Source organism: Balaenoptera ricei, chromosome 14 (assembly GCF_028023285.1).
Source record: "Balaenoptera ricei isolate mBalRic1 chromosome 14, mBalRic1.hap2, whole genome shotgun sequence".
Lineage (NCBI taxonomy): Eukaryota > Metazoa > Chordata > Mammalia > Artiodactyla > Balaenopteridae > Balaenoptera > Balaenoptera ricei.
Window position 1 is genome coordinate 49,745,201 of NC_082652.1, and position 26,094 is coordinate 49,771,294.

Consider the following 26,094-nt stretch of genomic DNA (forward strand, 5'->3'; position numbering starts at 1 on the left):
AGAAATGAAAACTTACATTCACACAAAACCTATACACGAATATTCATAGCAGCTTTATGTGTAACAGCTCCAAACTGAAATCAGACCAGATATCCTTCAACAGATTAATGATTAAACATCCATAGGGTAGAGTACTACTCAGCAACAAAGAGATGCAAACTATCGATACACACAAGAATTTGGTTAAGTCTCCAGGGAATTATACTGAGTGGAAAAAAAAAAAAAAAAAAAACGCCAGTCTCCAAAGGTATGTTATATGTATGGTTTCATTTCGAAATTGTAAATTTTAGAAATTTAGTATAGATTGGTGTTTGGAAAGCTACAGTTAGGGGTCATGGGGGGATAAAGGAGACAGGAGAGAGATGAGTATGATTATAAAGGGGTAGATTGAAGTATCCTTGTGTTGTTGGAACTATTCAGTATCTTGAGCATGTAGTGGATACACAAACCCAGACACATAATGAAATTGTGTGGAATTTAACACACACACACAAACACACACACACACATGAGTACAAGTAAAACTGGGGAGATCTAAATAAGACTGGTGGAATGTATCAATATAATTATACTAGCTATGATATTACACTAGAGTTTTGCAAAATGTTAACCATTAGTGAGAAGTGAGTACAGATGAATCTACACTGATCTCAATAAAAATTTCAATTAAAAAAAGAGGGGACTTTATTGGGAGGAACCAAGATGGCAAAGTAGAAGGACATGCTCTCATTCCCTCTTGTGAGAACACCAGAAACACAACTAGCTGCTGGACAATCACTGACAGGAAGACAGTGTAATTCACCAAAAATGATACCCCACATCCAAAGACAAAGGAGAAGCCACAATGAGACGGTAGGAGGGGTGCAATCACAGTAAAATCAAATCCCATAACTGTTGAGTGGGTGACTCACAGACTAGAGAACACTTATACCGCAGAAGTCCACCCATTGCAGTGAAGGTTCTGAGCCCCACATCAGGATTCCCAACCTGGGGGTCCAGCAACAGGAGGAGGAATTCCTAGAGAATCAGACTTTGAAGTCTAGTGGGATTTGACTACAGGACTTCAACAGGACTGGGGGAAAAGAGACTCCACACTTGGAGGGCACACACAAAGGAGTGTGCGCACTGGGACCCAGGGGAAGGAGCAGTGACCCCATAGGAGACTGAACCAGACCTACCTGCTAGTGTTGGGGGGTCTCCTGCAGAGACGGGGGGTGGTTGTGGCTAACCATGGGGACAAGGACACTGGCAGCAGAAGTTCTGGGAAGTACTCCTTGGTGTGAGCCCTCCCAGAGTCTGTCATTAGTCCCACCAAAGAGCCCAGGTAGGCTCCAGTGTTGGGTTGTCTCAGGCCAAACAACAAACAGGGAGGGAACACAGTCCCACCCATCAGCAGTCAAGTGAATTAAAATTTTACTGAGCTCTGCCCACCAGAGCAACAGTCAGCTCTACCCACCACCAGTCCCTCCCATCAGGAAATGTACACAAGCCTCTTAGATAGCCTCATCCACCAGAAGGCAGACAGTAGAAGCAAGGAGAACTACAATCCTGCAGCGTGTGGAACAAAAACCACATTCACAGAAAGACAGACAAGATGAAAAGGCAGAGGGCTATGTACCAGCTGAAGGAACAAGATAAAACCCCAGAAAAACAACTAAATGAAGTGGAGATAGGCAACCTTCCAGAGAAACAATTCAGAATAATGACAGTGAAGATGATCCAGGACCTCGGAAAAAGAATGGAGGCAAAGATCGAGAAGATGCAAGAAATGTTTAACAAAGACCTAGAAGAATTAAAGAACAAACAAACAGAGATGAACAATACAATAAATGAAATGAAAACTACACTAGAAGGAATCAATAGCAGAATAACGGAGGCAGAAGAACGGGTAAGTGACCTGGAAGACAGAATGGTGGAATTCACTGCTGCGGAACAGACTAAAGAAAAAAGAATGAAAAGAAATGAAGACAGCCTAAGAGACCTCTGGGACAACATTAAACGCAACAACATTCGCATTATAGGGGTCCCAGAAGGAGAAGAGAGAGAGAAAGGACAAGAGAAAATATTTGAAGAGATTATAGTCGAAAACTTCCCTAACATGGGAAAGGAAATAGCCACCCAAGTCCAGGAAGCACAGCGAGTTCCATATAGGATAAACCCAAGGAGAAACACACTGAGACACATAGTAATCAAACTGGCAAAAATTAAAGACAAAGAAAAATTATTGAAAGCAGCAAGGGAAAATGACAAATAACATACAAGGGAACTCCCATAAGGTTAACAGCTGATTTCTCAGCAGAAACGCTACAAGCCAGAAGGGAGTGGCATGATAAACTTAAAGTGATGAAAGGGAAGAACCTACAACCAAGATTACTTTACCTGGCAAGGATCTCATTCAGACTAGATGGATAAATCAAAAGCTTTACAGACAAGCAAAAGCTAAGAGAATTCAGCACCACCAAACCAGCTCTATAACAAATGCTAAAGGAACTTCTCTAAGTGGGAAACACAAGAGAAGAAAAGGACCTACAAAAACAAAGCCAAAACAATTAAGAAAATGGTCATAGGAACATACATATCGATAATTACCTTAAACGTGAATGGATTAAATACTCCAACCAAAAGACACAGGCTTGCTGAATGGATACAAAAACAAGACCCATATATATGCTATCTACAAGAGACCCAATTCAGACCTAGGGACACATACAGACGGAAAGTGAGGGAATGGAAAAGATATTCCATGCAAATGGAAATCAAAAGAAAGCTGGAGTAGCAATACTCATAGCAGATAAAGTAGACTTTAAAATAAAGAATGTTAAAAGAGACAAGGAAGGACACTACACAATGATCAAGGGATCAATCCAAGAAAAAGATATAACAATTATAAATATATATGCACCCAACATAGGAGCACCTCAATACATAAGGCAACTGCTAACAGCTCTAAAAGAGGAAATTGACAGTAACACAATAATAGTGGGGGACTTTAACACCTCACTTACACCAATGAACAGATCATCCAAAATGAAAATAAATAAGGAAAAAGAAGCTATAAATGACACAATAGACCTGATAGATTTAATTGATATTTATAGGACATTCCATCCAAAAACAGCAGATTACACTTTCTTCTCAAGTGCACGGGGAACATTCTCCAGGATAGATCACATCTTGGGTCACAAATCAAGCCTCAGTAAATTTAAGAAAATTGAAATCATATCAAGCATCTTTTCTGACCACAACACTATGAGATTAGAAATGAATTACAGGGAAAAAAACGTAAAAAACACAAACACATGGAGGCTAAACAATACGTTACTAAATAACCAAGAGATCACAGAAGAAATCAAAGAGGAAATCAAAAAATACCTAGAGACAAATGACAATGAAAACACGACGATCCAAAACCTATGGGATGCAGCAAAAGCAGTTCTAAGAAGGAAGTTTATAATTCTACAAGCCTACCTCAAGAAACAAGAAAAATCTCAAATAAACAATCTAACGTTACACCTGAAGGAAGTAGAGAAAGAAGAACAAACAAAACCCAAAGTTAGTAGAAGGAAAGAAATCATCAAGATCAGAGCAGAAATAAATGAAATAGAAACAAAGAAAACAACAGCAAATATCAATAAAACTAAGAGCTGGTTGTTTGAGACGATAAACAAAAGTGATAAACCATTAGCCAGACTCATCAAGAAAAAGAGGTAGAGGACTCAAATCAATAAAATTAGAAATGAAAAAGGAGAAGTTACAACAGACACAGTAGAAATACAAAGCATCCTAAGAGACTACTACAAGCAACTCTACGCCAATAAAATGGACAACCTGGAAGAAATGGACAAATTCTTAGAACGGTATAACCTTCCAAGACTGAACCAGGAAGAAACAGAAAATATGAACAGATCACAAGTAATGAAATTGAAACTGTGATTAAAAATCTTCTAACAGGGCTTCCCTGGTGGCGCAGTGGTTAAGAATCTGCCTGCCAATGCAGGGGACACGGGTTCGAGCCGTGGTCTGGGAAGATCCCACATGCCACGGAGCAACTGGGCCCGTGAGCCACAATTACTGAGCCTGCGCGTCTGGAGCCTGTGCTCCGCAACAAGAGAGGCCGCGATGGTGAGAGGCCCGCGCACCGCGATGAAGAGTGGTCCCCACTTGCCGCAACAAAAGAAAGCCCTCGCACAGAAATGAAGACTCAACACAGTCATAAATAAATAAATAAAAGAACGTGAATTTCTTAAAAAAAAAAAAAAAAATCTTCTAACAAACAAAAGTCCAGGACCAGATGGCTTCACAGGTGAATTCTATCAAACATTTAGAGAAGAGCTAACACCCATCCTTCTAAAACCCTTCCAAAAAATTGCAGAGGAAGGAAAACTCCCTAACTCATTCTATGAGGCCACCATCACCCTGATACCAAAACCAGACAAAGATACTACAAAAAAAGAAAATTACAGACCAATATCACTGATGAATATAGATGCAAAAATCCTCAACCAAATACTAGCAAACAGAATCCAACAACACATTAAAAGGATCATACACCACGATCAAGTGGGATTTATCCCAGGGATGCAAGGATTCTTCAGTATACACAAATCAATCAATGTGATACACCATATTAACAAATTGAAGAAGAAAACCCATATGATCATCTCAATAGATGCAGAAAAAGCTTTTGACAAAATTCAACACCAATTTATGATAAAAACTCTCCAGAAAGTGGGCATAGAGGGAAACTACCTCAACACAATAAAGTCCATATACGACAAACCCACAGCAAACATCATTCTCAATGGTGAAATACTGAAAGCATTTCCTCTAAGATCAGGAACAAGACAAGGATGTCCACTCTCACCACTATTATTCAACATAGTTTTGGAAGTCCCAGCCACGGCAATCAGAGAAGAAAAAGAAATAAAAGGAATACCAACTGGAAAAGAAGAAGTAAAACTGTCACTGTTTGCAGATGACATGATACTATACATAGAGAATCCTAAAAATGCCACCAGAAAACTACTAGAGCCAATCAATGAATTTGGTAAAGTTGCAGGATATAAAATTAATGCACAGAAATCTCTTGCATTCCTATACACTAATGATGAAAAATCTGAGGGAGAAATTAAGGAAACACTCCCTTTTACCACTGCAACAGAAAGAATAAAATACCTAGGAATAAACCTACCTAGGGAGACAAAAGACCTGTTTACAGAAACCTATAAGACACTGATGAAAGAAATTAAAGATGATACCAACAGATGGAGAGATATACCATGTCCTTGGATTGGAAGAATCAATATTGTGAAAATGACTATACTACCCAAAGCAATCTACAGATTCAATGCAATCCCTATCAAATTACCAATGGTATTTTTTACGGAACTAGAACAAAAAAATCTTAAAATTTGTATGGAGACACAAAAGACCCCGAATAGCCAAAGCAGTCTTGAGGGAAAAAAACGGAGCTGGAGAAATCAGACTCCCTGACTTCAGAATATACTACAAAGCTACCGTAATCAAGACAATATGGTACTGGCACAAAAACAGAAACATAGATCAATGGAACAAGATAGAAAGCCCAGAGATAAACCCATGCACCTATGGTCAACTAATCTATGACCAAGGAGGCAAGTATATACAATGGAGAAAAGACAGTGTCTTCAATAAGTGGTGCTGGGAAAACTGGACAGCTACATGTAAAAGAATGAAATTAGAACATTCCATAACACCATACACAAAAATAAACTCAAAATGGATTCGAGACCTAAATGTAAGACAGGACACTATAAAACTCTTACAGGAAAACATAGGAAGAACACTCTTTGACATAAATCACAGCAAGATCTTTTTTGATCTACCTCCTAGAGTAATGGAAATAAAAACAAAAATAAACAAATGGGACCTAATGAAACTTAAAAGCTCTTGCACAGCAAAGGAAACCATAAACAAGATGAAAAGACAACCCTCAGAATGAGAGAAAATATTTGCAAACGAGTCAATGGACAAAGGATTAACCTCCAAAATATATAAACAGCTCATGCAGCTCAATATTAAAGAAACAAAAAACCCAATCCAAAAATGGGCAGAAGACCTAAATAGACATTTCTCCAAAGAAGACATACAGATGGGCAAGAAGCACATGAAAAGCTGCTCAACATCACTAATTATTAGAGAAATGCAAATCAAAACTACAATGAAGTATCACCTCACACCAGTTAGAATGGGCATCATCAGAAAATCTACAAACAACAAATACTGGAGAGGGTATGGAGAAAAGGGAACCCTCTTGCACTGTTGGTGGGAATATAAATTGATACAGCCACTATGGAGAACAGTATGGAGGTTCCTTAAAAAACTAAAAATAGAATTACCATATGATCCAGCCATCCCACTACTGGGCATATACCCAGAGAAAACCATAATTCAAAAAGATACAAGCACCCCAATGTTCATTGCAGCACTATTTACAATAGCCAGGTCATGGAAGCAACCTAAATGCCCATCGACAGATGAATGGATAAAGAAGTTGTGGTACATATATACAATGGAATATTACTCAGCCATAAAAAGGAACGAAATTGGGTCATTGGTAGGGACATGGATGGATCTAGAGACTGTCATACAGAGTAAAGTAAGTCAGAAAGAGAAAAACAAATATTGTACATTAACGCATGTATGTGGAACCTAGAAAAATGGTACAGATGAACCGGTTTGCAGGGCAGAAGTTGAGACACAGATGTAGAGAACAAACATATGGACACCAAGGGGGGAAAGCCGTGGGCGGTGGGGATGGTGATGTGATGAATTGGGAGATTGGGATTGACATGTATACACTGATGTGTATAAAATTAAAGACTAATAAGAACCTGCTGTATAAAAAAATAAGTATAATTAAATTTAAAAATTTTTTTAAAAATACAGGGCAAAAAAAAAAAGAGGGATTAGGGAGCAGGAAGAGTCTCAGTATCCTTTCTGTGTCTCTGTGTCTCTCTCTCTTTCTCACACTCACACACACACACACACACACACACACACACACACACACACAGTTTTCTGCCTGGAAAGCAGCATATCTACCAGAACTAGAGCTGCTCCACCAAGTGAGGATGAAAGCTATATTACAAATGGCAAATAGGAAAATAGGAGCCTTGATCCTTATGACATCAGGACTTTGCCACATCATCCCTTGACTATCTACCTTTAGACAGTTTTTGGAATGAGAGAAAAAAAAACTTCTACTTGTTTGAAAAATGAACACAATGTGACAAGTGCTAATAAGGCAGCATAGACAGGATATACCTCTCCTCATTACATCCTGCCTCTTCTGACTGCACTCTGTACAGTTCCGACTCAACAAAAATGCTATTTGTTGAGAACTAAAATGGCTCTGAACAGAACCTAAATCTGTGCATACATAATACACAAATATAACACCGTATTGCTCCACAACCCCATACATGATCTCGTTCTCAGGATCTCTGCAACAAGAGGAGAATCTATACCTCTTGAGAGTGAGTTCTAGATTTTATCGAAAATAATCTCAGCCAGTGATTAGTTCTTGTGGTCTGCAAAAAGCATTTTTAATCCACTGGTCCGTACAACAATCTTTATAATAAAATTATTTATGATACTTGTCTTATATAATTACTTTTCATTTCAGTTTTCTGTAGTTCCCTAATGCTTGGATTTTTATAATTTTGAATATATGTACTATATTTCAAAGTAATCATTTGGTTTATATGAGGAGACTTAAAATGTATTGTGGTCAAACTCTATCCTGGATAATAGGTAAGACAAAGAATGGATGAAGGAAAAAATCAGTCCCTACCCTTCCCTTGGCCATTTGTGTTCTATTCTAGAGCCATGAGCTTCTCCTCAAGCATATTATTTTCCTGAATTGTTTCATATAATTAATAAACTCTAAGACACCTTTATATTCTCCCTAGGCATAGGTGATATTTCAGCATTGTATTTATTGGGAAAAGGAGGAGATGACGATGACAAAAAGGGGAAAAATTAATATTGAAATTCTTGGTTGTCCGAAACTGACACATGAATCATATGTATTGACTCATTTAATCATCACAGTAACCATGTGAAATAGCTATCATTTACTCTCCTTACTTAACATATGTTAGAACTTTTGAAGTGTTAACTGATTTCTTCCATTTGACTTTCTATGTGTATCCTGTTCCTTTCCCCAAACTGGGTTGTTAGGGCTATCCATAGTGACTCCCCTGGGGAAAGCTTGTGATGATGACACACATTGTTTAAAAAAGTTCAAGTCTTGGATTTTCAGTTTCAAAAGTTTACTTGGACTTGCAAGAGCCTGAGCTTTGGCGCTTTAGAAACCTAAAGCCTGGAGACCCGTCACATAATATGTATGCCATAAGAAACAGACCTGAATAAATGCTGAAAAAGTAATAAACAATTTCACACTTCCTGTGAGATAACAATTCTCTCAGTGGGTGAAGACAGACACAGAGGAAAATGTAAGCTGCGTATTCATGAGTTCCTGAGAAGTTCCCTGCTGTCTATGCCTCCCTAAAGTCTAAGCCTAAGAGTTCTGAGAAGCTAAACCCAGATAGCTTTGGGAATTCCTGAAACGCCAAATATAATAGGTGGGTGGCTTGTTTTTAAATTTTGTTCTGCATCTGACATAGTTTGTGAGCAACAGAACAGAGACAGCCAAATGCGATGCATATTAGTGTGAGACAGTCTCACAAGTTCCCGAGAGTTAGCTGAACTCATCCCATCATATCAAGAAAGACACTCATGCAGCTCAATATTAAAAAAACAAACAGGGCTTCCCTGGTGGCGCAGTGGTTGAGAATCTGCCTGCCAATGCAGGGGACACGGGTTCGAGCCCTGGTCTGGGAAGATCCCACATGCCGCGGAGCAACTGGGCCCGTGAGCCACAATTACTGAGCCTGCGTGTCTGGAGCCTGTGCTCCGCAACAAGAGAGGCAGCGATAGTGAGAGGCCCACGCACCGCGATGAAGAGTGGCCCCCGCTTGCCGCAACTAGAGAAAGCCCTCGCACAGAAACGAAGATCCAACAGAGCCATAAATAAATAAAATTTAAAAAAAAAATTAAAAAAAACAACCCAATCAAAAAATGGGCAAAAGACCTAAATAGACATTTCTCCAAAGAAGACATACAGATGCCAAGAGGCACATGAAAAGCTTCTCAACATCACTAATTATTAGAGAAATGAAAATCAAAACTACAATGAGGGGCTTCCCTGGTGGCGCAGTGGTTGAGAATCTGCCTGCCAATGCAGGGGACACGGGTTCGAGCCCTGGTCTGGGAAGATCCCACATGCCGCGGAGCAACTGGGCCCGTGAGCCACAATTACTGAGCCTGCGCGTCTGGAGCCTGTGCTCCGCAACAAGAGAGGCCGCGATGGTGAGAGGCCCGCGCACCGCGATGAAGAGTGGCCCCCGCTTGCCGCAACTAGAGAAAGCCCTCGCACAGAAACGAAGACCCAACACAGCCATAAATAAATAAATAAATAAATAAAAAAAAAAAAAAAAAAAAAAAAAAAAAAAAAAAACTACAATGAGGTATCACCTCACACTGGTTAGAATGGGCATCATCAGAAAATCTACAAACAACAAATGCTAGAGAGGGTGTGGAGAAAAGGGAACCCTCTTGTACTGTTGGTGGGAATGCAAACTGATACAGCCACTATGGAGAACAGTATGGAGGTTCCTTTAAAAACTAAAAATAGAACTACCATATGACCCAGCAATCCTACTACTGGGCATATACCCAGAGAGAACCATAATTCAAAAAGACACATACAACCCAATGTTCACTGCAGCACTATTTACAATAGCCAGGTCATGGAAGCTATTTATCGATAGACAAATGGATAAAGAATTGTGGTACATATATACAATGGAATATTACTCAGCCATAAAAAGGAACGAAATTGGGTCATTGGTAGAGATATGCGTGGACCTAGAGACTGTCATACAGAGTGAAGCAAGTCAGAAAGAGAAAAACAAATATCATATATTAACGCATATACGTGGAATCTAGAAAAATGGTACAGATGAACCAGTTTGCAAGGCAGAAATAGAGACACAGATGTAGAGAACAAACATATGGACACAAAGGGGGGAAAGCAGGGTTGGCGGTGGGGGGTGGTGGTGGGATGAATTGGGAGATTGGGATTGACATATAAACACTAATATGTATAAAATAGATAACTAATAAGAACCTGTTGTATAAAAAAATAAATAAAATAAAATTCAAAAAAAAAGAACAAAATACCTAAGAAAGTCCTGTATTTGCATATTCCCTATATTCAGAAGCAAAGTGAACCACATTACCAATCTACATGACAGGAGTAAATTGAATGGGGAAATGTACATCTCAGCAGATACCGTTACCATCGTCAGATAAACAAGGCCCAGCTACCTCTCCCTCTAAGGCTGTGAAACTACATGAACCATCCTCATTCCTCAGAACCCCAGGCAAAGGGGTACTTTAGACTTACTGAGATTATCAGGAATTAACTAAAATTAAGTTTCTGCTTTCATTGGGTTTCATTTGCTCTTCTTTATCTAGTTCCTTAGGTGGAAGCTTAGAGTATTATTTTGAGACATTTCATCTTTTGTAATATAAGCATTTACCACCATAAATTTTCCTCAAAGCCTTGCTTTAGGTTCATCCTGTAAATTTTGATATGCTACACTACCATTTTCATTCTGTTCAAAATATTGTCTAATTTCCTTTGGGATTTCCTCTTTTGCCTATAGATTACTTAAAAGTATGTTGTCTAATCTTTAAATACTTGGGGAATTACCAGATAATTTTCTCTTATTGATGTGTAATTTAAATCTTTGGGTTAGAGAATATCCTTTGTATATTATATATATTTATATGTATCACATCTACATAGATTTTAAAACCCCACAAGACAATGCTATAATTTTTGCTTTCAAGAGTCCTATATATTTTAAAGACTACAGAAGATGAAAAATAGCCTATTTATAATTTCTGTTGCTCTTCCTTTTAATCAAATAAAATAAAAATGGGCAAATTAATTAAATAAATTTTTCAAAAGATAGTTATGGTATAGATACTTGATTAGGTATTTGTAAAGCCATAAAAATAATTATCAAAACTATTGGGGAAATTTTAATAATTTTAAATGAAAAAAGCACAATTCAAAGTTATATTAAACTATTATTATAACCCAATAAAGTATGCTAAGTACCATATTTTAGAAAGCAATTTAATCAGAAGAGAGCAACCAGAACATCAAGGGAACTGGAAATAAGACAGAATGATTGCCTAGAAGGAAGATTTCTAAATGAGTCGGATAACGGACCCCGTTTTGTTGCCTCCCTAGTACCCATTTTCCCCTTCCCATCTCAACAGCTCTCCAACGTTCTTTTGGAGATCTCCTCAGTGTATATAAGTTGATTAGATATAGAGGCTCTGAACTCCACCAAAACTGACAAGAGATTATAGTATAAAAATTAAATTACTTCACTTATACTGAGAAATACAACTTAAATATTCCCAACATCAGCAACAGTTGGACCAGTGCATTCTCTCTTTAGTCAAGTCATGTGGGAACCCAAATAATCAAAAGGTAGCTTGTTAAATATGGGTTTAAAGAGGGCGTAATAATCTCAGATGACTACGTTAGGGCATTTGGCTCATCTGGATGGAAACATTTTCTTCCATAATAGGGATATACCTTCAGGAAGCACTAAGCTCTTTGTCATCATGACAGTATATTATTTTATCAGCACTGCCAGTATGTGTATCTTTAACTCATATGTCCATGGCTGACCAAACACCACTTATTATAACTTTCTATACTGGTGCATAAAGCTCTTGTTATCCTTTGTGAAGCTGTCCACTTAAAATAGAAAAACTTAAGTGAAGGACAGGAATAAAGACGCAGACATAGAGAATGGACTTAAGGACCTGGGGTGGGGAGGGGGAAGCTGGGGCGAAGTGACAGTAGCATCGACATATATACACTACCAAACATAAAATAGATAGCTACTGGGAAGCAGCAGCATAGCACAGGGAGATCAGCTCGGGGCTTTGAGACGACCTAGAGGGGTGGGAGAGAGAGAGTGGGAGGGAGACGCAAGAGGGAGAAGATATGGGGATATATGTATGCATACGGCTGATTCACTTTGTTGTACAACAGAAACTAACACAGTATTGTGAAGCAAAATTAAAAAATAAAATAAAATAGATAACTAAAAAAAAAAAGTTAAAGTTGGAAGGCAGAGAAGATGATATATACACACTTCAATATCAAATTTTCATTTAATACATGCTAATATATAATTATTTGTTAAACTTATGATAAGACAAAGATCTCTTCTTTAAGTATGGGTCTACTGATTGGCATTCCAAGTGTATAAGCCCCCCAATAATGCATTGTCTATGACTTCTAGTTTCAGTTACTTTAAAGTAGAATGAGAAGTTAGTTATTACTTGTAAAGTAATCTAGGCTGTGCAGAAACCTAAGTTTTCTTCTTTTTTTCTCTATTTTTCCTAATTGCTTTTAAACAATTAACATTTATTTTGAGCCTTTCTAAAGCACTGAATTTAAGTTCATGCACTCAATTCATCAGTTTATGAAATATCTAAATCACAATTATGATAATAATTGAAATTCACTAAAAAGGATGTGGGAAAAACATAACCAGTAATATGCACTCAACTCAATTTTATGTGCACAAGGTATAAGTAACTACAGGGTAGATTACTGTGAATGAATCTGTCCACACCCTGGGAAGAGAGAGTTTTGGTTAATTCACTAGTTAGTGAAGTTCTATTAAGAGACCTTTTATTATATTTTCAAGCAAAATGCCATCTAGCCTTGATTTGAAAATCGCATCTAGTTAGGTCAGTTGGTTAGAGCATGGTGTTATTATGACCAAGCTAGACATTAGATCCTCATATATGTCACTTAGCTTTGCCCCACGTTCCTAGATTAAACCCCTAAAGCCCTCTAGCCATCTGACAACTTCAGTCATGTTCACCTATAAGTATCTTCTCTGTACCCCCTCACACTGGCAACCAACCAAAAGAAAAAGAATAATTTCAGAAATGTTGGCCAACATTATCTCAATGACTACTATCTTTATATATAATGACGAGACCCAAATATTCAAGTAATATTTTCTGAAAACATATTTTAACTTTTAAAAAGGAAGGAAAATAACTACTAACAACAAAAACACCCACTCTCTGACTGTAAGACAAGTTATTCTTTCTTATTACCAAAATGATGTTTCCAACTTCCTGAACTTATATTCTGAATCTCCTTCTCAACCTTGCAGTTTTCTAACAGCTCTGTAACTGTGAGAATAACTAGCACAGATGAATACTTGATTAAAATTAGGAAGAGTGGAACATAAGAGCCTATTGGATAAACCTCAGATAGAGAAAAAGGAAAAAAAAATCAAAATAAAGATTTTCTCTTCTCAACATAGAGAGGGGAAAATAATTACCAGTTCCAGCTAATATCTTAACAGAAGAAGATATACCTATTAATGTTATTTTCTATATTTTATTCCCCAAATACTAGACAGGTCTTCTTTATAAGGTATAATATTATAACAAATAATAATTTAAAAATAAAATTATAGAATAGTTATTTCTAATAAATGATAATGGATGCTATATTTTGTTATTTTTCTCTATATATTCAAGAATACTTAAACATACATTAATATAATTATGTGAATAATAATGTCTTTTGATATGTGCACTCCTCTATCTCTATCCTCCCATGAAAAACCTAAAACTGCAAGCCACCTCATATTCTATTTAGGAGACAGAATGAAATATAATGGAATATATGATGGAAGATAATGAAATAAAGAGTTTTTAAGTAAAAACATTGAGAAAAATCAAAATAATATACATGTGTATATATATACATATGCATATATATTATTAGGAATATATATATTCCTAATGTGATAAATCATTAAATATTTAAATGATCTGTTAGAAATTATATATTTCACTAAATTATGGACCATCTCATCAAAAACTATTAAAATGGCAACACATTAGGCATTAGGCCAGAATATCATTTAAATTATTCCCAGTTGTATCTTAAACCACAAATAATATTAGTCAAATACGATTTTTAAAAAGTTGTTTTAACTGAGCAAATGCTTTTTGGAAAATTTAGACCAAAAAATTATGTATTAGCTTTCTTTTGCTATATAACTGCAAATTGGGTGGTTTAAAACTTCACAGACTTATTATCTCACAGTTTCTGTGTGTCCAAAATCCAGCACATTTTAACTGGGTCTTCTGCTCAGGTTCTCTTAAAGCTGAAATCAAGTGTCAGACAGTTGCATTCTTACTTGGAAGCCCAACTAGGGAAAGACCCATTTCCAAGCTTCCTTTGATTGTTGCCAGAATCCATTCCTTGTGGTTGTAGGACTTAGGTCCCCATTGTTTTGCTAGCTGTTGGCAAAGCATGCTCTCAGCTCCTAGAGGTTGCTCTCAGCTCTTAACCACATGGCCCCCTCCATCTCAGCAATAGAGAACCTCCCTTACACTGAACCCATCTCAGACTTTGAAACTCTCTACTTCTTCTGCTATAAGCCAGTGAAAAAACCTCTGCTTTTAAAAGGTTAATGTGATTAAGTCAGACCCACCTGAAAGAGCCCCCTTTCTTCAAGCTAACTGTGCCATATAACATAACATAATCATGGGAGTGATAGCTCATCATATCCACAGGTTCCACCCACACTCAAAGGGAAGGGAATTAAACAAGTGTGAGGGTCATTTGGGAATTATCTTAGAATCCTGCCTACCACAGTATACAAAAATTGAAGAATCATAGGGAAGACGCTTAGTGGCAGAGACTGGCATGTGGATTTAAAATCACAGAAGTCTGAGCAAGAAACAACTTGGAGTAAGATTTAGAATACTGCCTTAAAGTATAAAACTCCATATTCTAAGCAATATTTGAAACAGTAACTTTACTTTGAAAAGGTCTGTGCTTAAATAAGTATTCTGTATAGATCTCCCCTGGGTTTTTAGAAGGATTTCTCTGGGAAATCTTTGTAGTTGTGGATGTAGTAACAACTAAGAGGTCAAAAATTACCTCCTCAACTCCAAAAACAAAAAAAAACAGTTTATTATAAGATGATTTGATCCATATTCCTTTTAAATGCCTTTAAATCTATTTTTTCTTATATTTCACAAATCCTATTTTTAACATGTTATTGGAATTAATAAAGTCTGAAATTTGTACAGCATGATTCAATTACACAAAAATATCAAGCTACTGTATTATATTGATTTACTGCTTGATAATTTGATTTCAATACCTGTATAACATTTATTTATAACTATAATATTTCAAACAATATATTGAACCAAAGGAACTATTTAACTTTTATTCTTTATTCATCTGATTTATATTCTGCAGCATAAACCAAGGAGAGACCTCAAGTCCCTACCTATAAGACCTAAATCATAACATCCCTGCTCAAATACTTTTGGTAGCTGCCATTCCCTATAGAATGAAGGTCAAACTTTTTAACAGGGCAGTAGAGGTTTCCCATGATTTTGCCCCAGCCTACTTTTCCAACTTCATCTTCCACTGTACCCTCACTTCAGCTATCCTTGATTGTGTACCATCTCCTCAACTTGCCTTTGATGAAATAAACTCTCACTTCAACCAAACCAACAGCAAAAGTGTATAACTGTTTTATGGATGTCATGGATTTGAATGGCTAAGAAACTATTTTAATGTGTAGATTAAGTACAGAGGCACCCCACCCTGTAAGAGAGGAGGTGATATTTTAGCTGAAGTGTAAGGTCTTAACCAAAATGATTTACTGTGAGGCAACATTGTACTAGGGATTACAGTAATTGTCTCCAAATTGGTATATGCACACCCCGGGGAATGCAAGAGATGACCTACTGAGATGAAGAAAAAATATTAAAATGTATGCTTATATCTATTTAATATCAGCCTTATATATTTATATTTTTGAAAGTGTGCTATGTGTTAAGTATTGATACAGAACTATATGTAATTTATAAAAATACACATACTGGGGGAATATTTAATTTTTTAAATCATTGGAATGCATTATTTTAAAAGTTTGGAGACCAAAGCAAGGACTTTGGAATCCCACTGAAATAGTTTCTTATCCCAGCTCTAACACTTAGAAGCTGTGTGACTTTAGAAAGTTATCTTAACTTAAACCACAATTTTCTCAAGTATGTAATGAAAAGTGTTCATACTGTAGGACTATTGTGAACATTAAAGTGGACATTTTTTTAAAGGTATTAGCCCAATCTTTAACCAATATATATTAGGAACTTGATAAATGTAAAGATTATAACATTATTATTAATCGTGTTACATTCAATACTTGCTATTGCCTAAAGAAGAAACATGCTCATTAAAGAGCTCTAGATGACAAGCAAAGTCACTAGTTTCTCAGCCTTAAAAAGAGCCCATCCTTGTGCCCTGTGGGTGGGACTATAAGATAGTATAACTGTTAAGAAAAACAGTATGGAAGTTCCTGAAAAAATTAAAAATAGAACTACTATGTGATCCAGCAATCCCATTTGTGGATATACATCCAAAAGAATTGAAAGCAGGGTCTTGAAGGGACACCCTTCACACACTCATTTTCAGAGCAGCACTATTTTCAACAGCCAAAGGTGGAAGCAACCCAACGTCCATTGACAGATGAATAAACAAAATGTGGTAAGTACATACAATAGCATATTATTCAGCCTTTAAAAGGAAGGAAATCCTGTCACACAATTTAACGTGGATGAATATTGAGGACATTATGCTAAGTGAGATAATCAATCACAAAAAGACAAACATTGTGTAGTTCCACTTATATGAGGTATCAAAAGTAGTCAGATTCACAGAAACAGAAAGTAGAATGGTGGTTACCAGGGGCTGGAGGGAAGGGGAAAAGGGAAATTGTTGTTTATTGGGTATAGAGTTTCAGTTTTACAAGATGAAAAAGTTCTGGAGATCTGTTGCACAGCAATGTACATATACTATTGCACCATACACTTACACGTGTAAAAATGGAAAATATATATTATGTGTTTTTTACAATTTAAATAAATAAATATAATTTTTTTAAAAAAGAGTTCCCAGTACGGCTATGAAACTAGTTGTGTGGTGGTAAATAAGAAGTTCCCATCTGTGGTATTGGACTGGGAGGTGATTTACATTTATTCCATTAATACTGAGCACCAGTGAGGTATTACACATTGTGCACTCCCTTCCTTCAAAACAGGTTTTGGAAAAATTACTAAATTATCAAGCAATAGACATACTGCATGGTATGGTGTGGTAAGAATATGGTCGGTCAATTCAAGAGATATTAAGTTAGCAGAATCAACAGTACTCTGTCAAGTACTGACTATAAGGAGCGAAGAAAAGGGAGAAATCAAGCATATCACACAGATTTTTGGCTTGGATAGGTAAGCAAATTGTGTTGCCATCCATGGAAAAAAACATTTTTTAAAAAGAGGTCAGATTGGAGGACCTAGGATGGGGGAATGGAGAGAAGAAAAATTCATTTTTGAATTTGTTTAATTTTAGGGGCTTTGGAATATCTTGATGGAAACATCTAGTAGAAAACCCAAAACACCGATCTGAACCCCAGTAGATGTGCAGTAAGTCCCCAGAACAGAGACACAACTGAAGCCATGGACATGAGTACCATTACTCACGAGAAAGAAAGAGTGAGAAAAGGAATTCAAGACATATCTTAGTGAAATTATTTGATTTCAAGGATACCTATGTAAACAATCCATGAAATCTGGAAAACAGGTTTGCCTTAGATTTTAACAGAGCTAACACAATATCTATAATGTCTGGTGGAAAGAGTGAAATGAAGAAATGACACCTAGATAAGTTGCTCTTTAGGTACAAAGACAAAGGACAAATATTTTCAATTGCATATAAACCTTAAAGAATAGAACACAGGAACCCTTCTTTAGGAAAAAAAAAAAAAGATGATAAGGAATCACAGTTAATCAACTGATGAATCAAATAATTTAGAAGTAAAGAAAACCAGGTAAAAGAATGGATGATAATCATTTAAGTACAGCAAAGGAAAATATCAATAATTGTAAGAAGAAAATTACGTACTATAACATAAATATAAAAAACCTTGAGAGTAGAAGAAATTAGATAATATAACTGATATAATACAATCAGATATATAACAATTATAATATAATCAATATAATCGATTATAAACAGGGAGGTAAGTAATAAGGAGGTGAGAAGTGAAAATATATTTGTCTCTTACCTATGATTGGAGAAAGTCAATTATATGGTATAAAATTGAAGTCTGTAGTTGAAAAACTAAATGTAATTCACTCTCAATGTTTTTCTTAATCTTTTCTATTAATTTCAGGAATAAATACCTCTGTGAAGAAGCCTTTATTAGCAATTTTTTGAATTTCGTGTATTTCTTTTTCTTTTGTTGTATTTTGGTAATATTATATTTTATTCTTACCTAAATTAGCATATAATTATCATACTAGTTTCAGAAAATTACTTTTGCTGGTCCATGTACAGTATCACTATCAATCATTATGTCTCATCTTCTTTTGGCATACATGTTTAGAGGGACATCTATAATCATGTTCAAAATTAGCTAATGGTGGTTATATCTGGGCAGGAGACTAGCATGAATTTTTAGCATTTTTTTCCTTTTCCCTTAGATTTTTCAAATAATGAGAATGTATCACTTTTAAGAAGACAAAGTCATTTTTATTTTCTAAAAATGGAGTAGGCAGAATAAATATGTGAAAAATACATTAATACATACATATATATGTATCTTGTATTTTAACTCTGTTACAGTGTGATTTTTTACTTCAGAACACAAATTATAATTACATCATGGTGTTCTTGCTTTGTTAATACTTAGAACAGCTTCTGTTTTTTTAGTATTTACTACGTGCCAGGCATATGCTACGTATGCTATATGCTTAGGAAGTATGAATTATGATTATTAATTCTTATCCCAAACTAATTAGGCAAGTAATATTATGTACATTTACAAAGAAGAAACTGTGTCTTTAGTTAAGAAACTTCCCCTAATTCACAGGTTCAGTAAATGTCAAATCCAGGATTTAAATCTTGCTATAAAATCTATACCCTACCCCACTATACCATGTTTGCTGCCATCCATGCCGTCCATGAAGTTTACCTTGTTATCCCAGGACTATGAAAATAAACGTAACCTAGAACACATTAGATTCACTTTAATTTTCCCAGTTAGATATAAAAAGTATTGGCAAATACAACAGTTATTAGTGAAAGGTCTTTATGATCTTGACATGGAGATGGAAACTTTGGAAGCTCTGTTGCCACATCCCTGGATTTCCTTCCTCATCTTTCCTTTATCCCATGCAGAAAGTCTAGAGTTAAAATCCTGACAAGCAGAATCTCCGCTGGCTCAGGAGGTTTCTAGAGGGAATATATATGAGTGCTGAGTCTTGCCCCTCACCTCCACTATAGTTACTAGCAAGACAAGGAAGAACCAATGGAAAAGTCAAGGACTCGTATCTTAGGAAGTAAGTGTGGGATAGTCCTCATATACTATGAGGGTCTGATTTCCTCCTAAAATTCAGGGGGGTTATCTCTACAAGCCCTTTGCCCCTTAATCCTCACGGCCAACTGGCCTCTAGTAAAGGTACCCACATTCCCTGAGAGCCTTAAGGAGGCGCTGTGCTAGGGACTTGCCATGGATGATGGATCCCTCCCAACAACTCACAAGGAACCACTAAAGTCAGCTTATAAACCACAATGCTGAGAATCATACTTGGGATCTCTTTAACCCTCCCCCCGCAAAAGACCTACGGTAGAGAGTGTCCCAAAATACTTAAATGAAGAAAAAAATGCATTGGTCATCAATAGCAATTCCCACTAGTATGGAAGTATTAAGAGATAAGCAAAAAATTGCTCATATCTCACTGACTACTATTATGATTTGTCTCTGTGTCAGAGTTACAAAGTATCATCATGTATAACTGGCATGTCCCTCAGATTTGTTTTCTAGAATTTCTATAGCAAATTCCAGATCAAGGCCCAATACATATGATGTGTGCCTCAGGCATGGGGTTAGGCCAAGCGGAAATGTATACAGACTCCTTATGTACTATTTCCTTCACTCTGACGTGGTATAAAAAATAACCAAAAACCATAGTCAGAGAACTAAAAAAACAGTAACTGGTTATGAACCAGTCCATGAATATTCATTCTAATCACTGTACAATAATCAATTAGTAGTATACACAGCAAGAAAATATGAAATCTGAGGCTACAGATTGCAGAACTGAATAAATCATCAGTTTTAAATGACATAACTAGAGATAATGCATTTTCTTTTCTGGATGAAAGATTCATTTATGTTTCCTAGTGGAATAAATAAAGGGAAAAAATACACATGAATGGTAAAAAAAAAAAAAAATTAAGCCAAAGTGTCTGTTCCTACAAATACAGGTCAAGAAAAGCATTGTTCACATTATTTGATTTTACAGTTTGGATATTCATTACCTTGTTTGCTTAAGACTGAAAAAAAAAATAGAAATGTGAGTTTACTGAATTTCCTAATGTTTTATACAATGCAGTCAACTTTTTAAAAAATACACGTTAACACGTTAATAATATTACTAGCGAAAAGTTGTAATGAAATTTCTGGTTCTTTTCTAAGTTTACCTTTCCTAATATCAAGTGGTAGAATGTGCTCTGGTGCTTTACATTTTAAATGTGATGTTTCAACTAATGTTGCCAGAAAACAAAATGTCAATGAGGATGCAAAGCTTCTAAAAACAAACTAAACTAGAACTATCAAAGACATAAAATAGAGTAACCATAGTAATGCTAATTTTAAACGGTCACTGATTAAACATTTTTTTCCTAATCAATGTCAGGCATTTGCTATATCTTTTTCAGAACTGTTTTTAAGTTATTCATAATTTCATACTTGTAAATTTCTCACACGTTTAATGAAGGAACATAAAAATAATAGTGGTAGCGTGGAAAAGAACTTAGATGCAATGCTCAACAAACCTTACATATGTGTGTGTGTGTACGCGCACACGTGCACACACACATTCCCACTCCAGACCTAAAATGGCTGAGTTGCAGGATGTTGTTGTTTGGTGACCAAACAGTATCTCCTCAGCCACACAGTAATCTAAACAGTGACAGATATGTCCCCTCAGTTTTAGGCATGGCCAGGACAAATATTAAAGGGCATGTTTATCTTCTCCAATATTCCACATTTTTAAGTCAGTTGTCACTTGCCTGATTTTATCATCAGTTACGTTTTGTCTTCAGGGGGGGAAAGTATTTGCAAAGCTACATATGTTCTTTTGGAAAAACAAGAGGTAGAACCGAGCTTCTTTCAGACTGAAAGATAGTCCTGTTTCAGTTAAGTCTGTGTGGTGTGTCTGCTCTCTTCTAGTCCGACCTCCCAGTTGCTATCAGTCTCCCTTTCTTTCATTAAACACAAGGAGTTAATTAGCCTCAGCCTGTCCTCTCCCCTTCTCTCTTCCCCTTTTTGCAGTAGTAATGATGTCTAATTACCGGCAACAGTGGGTTACTGCAACACCAGGCGCAAATCTCTCTCAATGACAGCAAAGCCAACCGTGAACCTTCAAGCCTCAAAAAGCTAGCATGATTCTTAGTCTATGTGAAAATACCATTCAAATACAGTACTTTCTTTCAACCGATATATGCCTTTGAATGAAAAGAAAAAGATATTCTTTGTCTTTCTGGTGACTGCACTCCTGTTATCATAAAGAAAAATCAACATATTTTTAAGGAAGAAATATTTTGAGATGTGGGGAAACACATGATAAAAGGGGATCTTTATTTTTTAACTCATTGAAATGTTGATTGGCTGTCTCTCAGAGAAGGAGGAGCCTATAATTCTATGTCAGGAGCAGCATAAAAATTTCATAAACAGCAATAGGAGAGTTCATGAATTAAAAACATCTGCAACATTTCCAAACGGGTCTGAATGAAGATCAGAGCTCTTAAATACTACACGGGAAACCATTATCCAAGAACATCACCTAAAGGATTACATTTTCTCCCCTAACTATATGGAATCCTTACTGAAAAGAGATACACGTGTTACTTTATCATTAACCCTGGAGTTGTTACTCTATATTAGATGTTTTAGCAGCAATTCTTTAACAACTCTGCATTAATTTTTCAATGAAAATATGCTATCTGAGCATGTGAATGCTGGTTTGAATTACTGGCATCCATGTTTATCTTAGCGCCTCTACAACCATTACAGAATTTATGTTAGAATTTTGAATTAATGTTTTAAAAAGGCACACCTGTTTATACATACAGTGGATGTAACCAAATCCATGCAAGTATAAACTCACTGGAGCAATACACAAGTGAAGCTATCTGACACGTAAACAGAGGTGCCTAAGTGTAACATAAAAAAAAAAAAAAAAAGAAAAGAAAAACTCTCAAGCTAGCAATTTAAAAAGAAAAAACATAGAATAATTAAATAATATTCAGGTAAATATATCTTAAATGATTATTTTATTCATCAATTAGCCCCGTATTGCCCAAAGGAAAATATATTCACATGCTGTGAATTCTAATTTACTTTGTCTAACAGTAAGTTATTTTTTAAAATCAGGTTCTTCATGTTACTCCCAATAAAAATGAATCAAAGCACTTCATTCTATGTGACAGAGTTCTGGCTCATCCAGATGTAAATAAACCTCAGTTCATCCATGCTCATTACTTAGTAAAGCAATCTCACCATTGTCTTTAGCAATGCCACATGTTAAAAGAGAAGGCTGCATTTATAGATCGACCTTCTAGAAACCTTCCAACAATGGCACATTTTTTTAAAAAACAGCAGAACTTTTATGTGTGTTTCCATTTCACCTTTATTTCCATGTCCCATTTTCCATATAAATTTCAAAAGAAATATACTCCCTTCAAACAACTACCCCTAATTAATCTCAAGAAACCATAAACTGCTCTCCAAACGTAAAAGAGTCCTCCAAATAATCCTTTGAAAAACCTTTCATGCACATATTTCCAATTGAATATACCTCCGTTTGATAGAGAAGAATAGCTTTCAAGGCATCTCGTTTCTAGCATCCTCCAGGAATACTGCACGAGAAACAGTGGCCAGTAAGGAAGGGAGGAAAAGGAGCAAATGCTCAAGAAATCCGAAAGCGAGGCAAAAATGCACAGGATGCCAGATACCCTCCCCCACCCCTACTCCAGACGAGTACCCACCTAGCATGATGAAGAAAGAGGTCTTACGGATCTGATCTGCAATCCTACTTGCAGCCCACAGTTCCCATCTCCTTAAAAAGGAAATTGACGCTGCCGCCGCTCCCCAACCTCACAGGCTTCTGCCTAGTAGGCTGAGGTATACTGAGCTCTCAATGCCAGCGCCTGGGCTTAGAGCTTTGTGGCCATGAGACTAGAGCCATCCCAGAGCAAGGAACAAATACGTACACCACTTGACTGCGCCCAAACCCATCTCGCTTTGTTGTTCATCATGTAGCTGCGGCTTTATTTGTGAAAGGGGGAAGCGAGGAAGGGAATGGGGGCAATAGGAGGAGGAATCTCCAGGACCTTATCTACAATCTCAATAGTCGTGACAAGATCTCCGGGAGTGATCAAGGCGATCGGACAGCCCGGTGTCTCGCAATAGCGGCGGTCTAACAATAAAACCTGATAGTGTCCGGGGGAAAACCCCACATCCACGACCAGCGCCACGTTTGGGCTTTGTGCCAATAAGGAGACACTGTAGACTATCGATCAGAATCGTCTATTATCAGAGCGTGCGTCTGGGGTTCCAGCGTGGCCTTTATGAGCAGTGGCGAAGGCGGGACACGCGCCAGGCGCCCAGCGAAGGACGTGGGACAATGGCCCAGCCCGAGGACGCGGGACGCCGCCCGACCAGGGGATGGAAGCTCCAGCAGCGTGTCCGGGAGCCCGGAGGCCAGGAGGGCTGCGCGCTCTGAAGGTGCGCTGCCGCTTTAAAATAAAGGACCACAAAGACTCCACACTGGGGGAAACGCGCCTGGCTCACACGACTGGGGACGACTTGGGGAGGGGGTTGAGAAGGGTGGGGGCAAACGAGCCAACGGTGGCTCACGGCTCCCCCTTTCTCCCCCCCCCCGCCCCCCCCCCCCACCGCCGGGCTGCTCGGGCAGACGAATAACAGAGGAAGGCGAGTCACTCACCGTGGTCTTGACCGGCACGTAGAGCACTTGCTTTGCGCCGCCGCCGCCCCCGCGGACCTCGTCCGGCTGACCCAGCTGGAAACCCTTCGATTTGACCCAGAATTTAAATTTGGCGTTGTCCGTGGAGCTCGACTCGCAGCCGTTGAGGAGCTGGACGATCCGCTCGTATTTTTTACGGGTCACCGTCTTGGTCTTGCCTGAGTCCCCGTAAGTCCTGAGGCACCAGTCCTGGAACTGGCGGTACATGTCGCGCTCACTCTCCATGTTCCCTGCTCCCGGCCGCCGGCCGGATGCTCCCAGCGCACTTCGCACCTGTTCACCCCGGGCTCATGAAAAATGCAGCTCCCGCCACGATGTAGGGACGCGAGGTCCCGGCCGCCGCCAGAGCCTGCCTCGGGTTGGGGGGGGGCGGAGGAGAGGAATGGGGAGAGGGGAGGAGGGTCGGTTGGGCACCAGCGATCAATGCCCTGTGCTACCAAGTCTCTGGTTCGTTCGTAATTGCGACGGATGTCTTGGACGCTTTTCTCGTCCTCTTAGTAATGGGTCTCTTTAATACTGTGGGAGTAGGACCATCCTAACAGCATCTGGCCCGGAGGAGCTGGGTTCTGAATAATTAAAATCCCATTCCTTGGTTTATTAAAAACCCACTATTGACTTGGGGTGGTCCCTCGACGCCTCGCCCGGGGCTGTGTCCGGGGCAGGCAGGTGGAGCGCAGCGCCGCCTCCCCGCGCGCGCCCCAGAAGCTTCCCCAGCCTCCGGCCCCACGGTCCAGGAGCGAGGGCTGCGCCTCTCTCAAAAGCAGCTGCCCGGCCGAGCGCCTGAGAGCCCGAAGGGCAGCCGGGTCCCCGGGCTCTTCTTCCTCCAGGGTCCTGTTCCGCTTCGGCCTTCCCTGCGTGGGGCGTTCAGGGACTAGAAAGAGAGAAAGTTCTTACCTGTCATGTTGTTAAACCTATCAAATCCTGCTACACAGGAAATTTTTTAAGGTATTTTTAAAGCGGCATAAAATGTCATTTCTTCAGATGCATTTAGGCTAAATTCCAGTCCCAGAGGTAGGTTCCAGGAGTTAAGTCCCAGAATTAGCAAAGCATTCACGAAGATTTGGCCATAGTTCTATAGGATAGCCTTTGGTACCCCAAACAGATATCCGTTCCAGGGGGATGTGGGTAAACGAAGGCAGGCCGCTGGCGGCGGGTCTCCCGGATAATGATGGGGTCCCCAGACAGGACTCCTCTGGTCTCTGGCGAACTGGGTACAAGGCATAGAAGTAAGTTTATGATACAGATGCTTAAAACCCTTTGCATGAAATTAGAATATAGCGAGGTATCATTTTCCCATTGCTTGGTTACAGTTTGCAGTTCACACGGGAGGTTTCGGATGTCTATTTTCCCCCTGCCACGTCATGGACACCCCCTCCACCGCTCAGAGTAGCCAAATATGAGTTCCTCCGGACGATTTCTCAAGCAAATGAAATCAGCGGTTCCTCCATTCAGGATTTCCATCCGTTACAGAGCTTGGAATAGGGGAGTTCCCATCCTCCTCGCGCTGCGATTGCGGCCGCTCCTCTTTATTCTACTCTCTGCGGAGGCCCGCGCCCGTCCCGGGAGGCGGCTCTGCCAGCAAGGCGGCCCGACCGGTGCTCAGCGCCGGGTCCGCCTCCTAGCCCACCTTCGCCCCTCGTCGTGGTCTCCAAGACGAAAGCCCCGACTGGGAACGCGGAGTGTTTGTACCCAGTGCGCCACAGCTGGTCCCGGCACTTGCAAAATGGTCAGTGGCTCCTGCTCGGCCAGGCTGAGTGTGTGCGTGTGTGTGTGTGAGCCAGGGAG

At 38.5% G+C, this 26,094-nt stretch overlaps 1 protein-coding gene across 6 annotated transcripts in view; it reads right to left on the bottom strand.

Moving 5' to 3' along the window:
* NOL4 (nucleolar protein 4) overlaps positions 1-24,534 on the bottom strand; it is a 399,753-nt gene extending 375,219 nt beyond the window's left edge. For all 6 annotated transcript variants that reach the window (XM_059894059.1, XM_059894058.1, XM_059894055.1 and 3 more), the window contains exon 1: positions 24,271-24,534. In XM_059894059.1, coding sequence (XP_059750042.1) covers positions 24,271-24,534 — 264 coding nt within the window. The remainder of the gene's footprint in view (positions 1-24,270) is intronic.
* Between the last annotated feature and the right edge of the window lie 1,560 nt (positions 24,535-26,094).